The sequence below is a fragment of the Arachis ipaensis genome, chromosome B08, assembly GCF_000816755.2.
Source record: "Arachis ipaensis cultivar K30076 chromosome B08, Araip1.1, whole genome shotgun sequence".
NCBI lineage: Eukaryota > Viridiplantae > Streptophyta > Magnoliopsida > Fabales > Fabaceae > Arachis > Arachis ipaensis.
Genome location: NC_029792.2, coordinates 57,292,520 through 57,295,662, shown reverse-complemented (window position 1 = coordinate 57,295,662; position 3,143 = coordinate 57,292,520). Strand labels below are relative to the sequence as shown.

General features: G+C 38.8%; 1 protein-coding gene across 1 annotated transcript; it reads left to right on the top strand.

Moving 5' to 3' along the window:
* On the top strand, positions 322-1,222 carry LOC107611050. The gene is made up of 2 exons (XM_016313016.1): positions 322-632; positions 967-1,222. The coding sequence occupies exons 1-2, from the start codon at positions 322-324 to the stop codon at positions 1,220-1,222; spliced, it is 567 nt and encodes a 188-aa protein (XP_016168502.1).

Below are 3,143 nucleotides of genomic sequence, written 5' to 3'. Positions count from 1 at the left end.
AACTCCTGCAACACAAACAACCAAAATCACTCATCCAATAACACTAACCAATTCAAAAACCCACAAAACACATACCACCAGCCCTACAACAACTCACAGAACCACCAAAATAATTTCTCCACATCCATATTCTACCCACAAAATATCCCTGCAACTAATTTAAACAACTTCCAGCAACAACTATCCCATTTCACACAACCACAACTGAATCTAGACTCTTAGAGAATCTCTAGTCTAAAGATAATGATGGAGAAACTTATGAAAAAACAGGAAGCTGCAAGGAAAGATTAAGCCCTGGCATTCAAAAACCAATAAGTCACCATGAAGAATCTTGAAAGACAAGTAGGGCAATTGGCTAGACAAGCTGAAAGGCCAAACAATATTTTTTCAAGTGATACCATTCCAAATCCCAAAGAAGAATGCAAAGCAATTCAACTCAGAAGTGGAAGGACACTGGAAAATGAGAAGGTCGATAGTAAAGTGGCAACTGAAGAGAAGGACCAGGAGAAGCTCAAGAAGAAGGAGGAAGAGCTACAAGCTCCAAGGAAAAGAAAGCACGTCATGAAAGAGCATACACAAGAACAGAGGATGGAGGTGAAACCTTACATTCCTCCTCTGCCATACCCTCAAAGGTTGCAAAGAGAGCTCAAGGACCAACAATTTCCCAAGTTTCTAGAAGTTTTTAAGAAGCTGGAGATTAACCTCCCACTTGCTGAAGCATTGGAGCGGATGCCTTTATATGCAAAATTTCTCAAGGAACTCATTAACAAGAAGAAAAGATAGATTGAGAAGGAGACTGTAGTCCTGACCCAAGAGTGTAGTGCAGTAATTCAAAGAGGCATTCCACCAAAACTCAAAGATCGGGAGCTTCTTTTTGCTGTGCACCATTGGCAACATGTCCATTGACAAGGCACTGTGTGATCTAGGATCAAGTATCAATCTGATGCCTCTATCTATGATGAGAAGGTTGTCTATAGAAAAAGTAAAGCCTACACGAATGTCCTTGCAACTTGCTGATAGATCAATGGTAATTCCCAATGGAATGGTTGAGAATCTCTTAGTCAAGGTGTGTAAGTCTATATTTCCAGTGGATTTTGTGATCCTGGATCTAGATGAAGAGGGAAGCGACTCTATCATATTAGGAAGGCCTTTCCTAGCCACAACAAGAGCCATTATTAATGTGGAGAAAAGAGAAATGACCTTGAGAGCACATGATGAGTAGATCACTCTAAATGTCTTTAAGGAGATGCAGCATCCCGCTGAAAAGAGAGGTTGCATGAGAATTGAGGAGGAAGACTTAAACTGGAAGGAAAAACCCAAGGAAGCACTCATCAACTCACCCTTAGTGCAGAAGACTGACATTGAAGAGAAACAAAAGGGTCATGAGGATAAGAAGGCTGAGAAGGGATTGCAAAAAGAGGTACTTAAACTTGAAGGAAAAACCCAAGGAAGCACTCATCAACTCACCCTTAGTGCAGAAGACTGACATTGAAGAGAAACAAAAGGGTCATGAGGATAAGAAGGCTGAGAAGGGATTGCAAAAAGAGGTTATAAGATTGATCATTAAGAAGAAAGCCCATGATATAAGGCCTGCTTCCAAGAAAGAAGGGTCACCAAAGAAAAGAAAGAAGAGCAAGAAAAAGGTTCCAAAAGGGTGGCGAAACAAGAAAATTCCAACTGAAGAGTTCTTAGAGGGAAACAAAGTGAAACTAATCTACCAACAGTTGGAGGCATTTCCTCACTCTGATGATTATTACACTATCAATAAAATACTATCATTGGAACATATAGAGATTATTCATCAAAACACAGGAAAAAGGCTCATAGTGAGAGGGGACAAGCTGAGGCACTATGATCATCAGCCACCCTAACAGAGAATCAATGTCAAGCTAGTGACAGTAAAAGAGCACTCCATGGGAGGCAGCCCATGATTTAGTATTCTTGTTTTTATTTTAATGTCAATAATTAATGGTTCTTCTAGCATGAATTTGAGCTTTCATGGGTAAAGTTGATAGCTGCATATAACATTTTAAAGCATATGTCTGATTCCTAAGTTCGGTGTGCCTAAAGGCACTCAAAATTGGCTTTCCAAGCATGATGATCATATAACCATCTTAGGATATATACTCATTAATTTTATTGAAGTATATAGCCAAACATTAACTTTGGTGTTCTACATATGCTATGAAGTTCAAAGAAGGTCAAATTTATTCAAAGGCTAAAATTTATTAAGAATGAACCATGTCTTGCATCATTTTGAGTTTATATTTAAAAAAAATGTGTTCCTTATAAATTAACCGTGACAGAAATTCTAATGGATTTTACATGAACCATTTGAATTTTTGGTGACTATCAAGGCTATACAAGTGCATACAAGGCTCACGGTTGACTATAAGGAACATTTAATAAAAAATTTTCAATTCCTGTAGCTATATCATTTTTAATTGAATTGCCGCCACTTATGTCAATTCAATTTTTGTTGTTTTGCTAAGGTGGACAGATATGAGGAAAAGAAGGGTGAGGGAAAGGACAGAACAATGCAAGGTATAGCCATCACAAGAAACTAAACAACATAAGGAATCACATGGCTTGGAGCCTTGTGCCTTGGGCAGAGCACCTTAACATGCATTGGCAAGAATAATGGTGCCCCTCATGCAATAACCGAACCCTCACATAATGCCCCCACTACCAACCTCAATCCTTATCTTCATTCCACCTCCTCATAAGAGCCGTCCATCTTCACCAATACTTGCTCAATCCTCACCATCTATTTTAATATGGCCGAACCACCAACCTCTTTGTCTTGCTTTACTAATTCAATTTCATGCTTTAAATTCACAAGTGACTTTTCTGTTGCTCTCACACTTCTACTTAACTCATCACCTTTCATAATCAAATAGATTTTTGCCTTTCTCATACATCCTAAGTCCTTGTTCTTTCACAGTAAGAAACCGTGCTCACAAGAGCTCTACCTTTTTCTTCTTAAACTGTGTTCTGTCCAAAAGTTTCTTCCTAATCCTACCTCATCACCTCCAACCGTGCTCATAATTTTTCTTGTGCTTGAAGTTGTGAATTCATGCTCCCTCCTTCCACATTTAATGGCTTCATCAAGTTCCAGAAGGAGAAAAGGGAAGCAACCGGCT

What these genes read in the sequence shown, in the direction of transcription:
- LOC107611050 (XM_016313016.1), top strand. Translation starts at nt 322, where the DNA reads ATGAAGAATCTTGAAAGACAAGTAGGGCAATTGGCTAGACAAGCTGAA. An exon ending in CCTCTGCCATACCCTCAAAG is followed by an intron (nt 633 to 966) that starts GTTGCAAAGAGA and finishes TATGATGAGAAG; the next exon opens with GTTGTCTATAGAAAAAGTAA.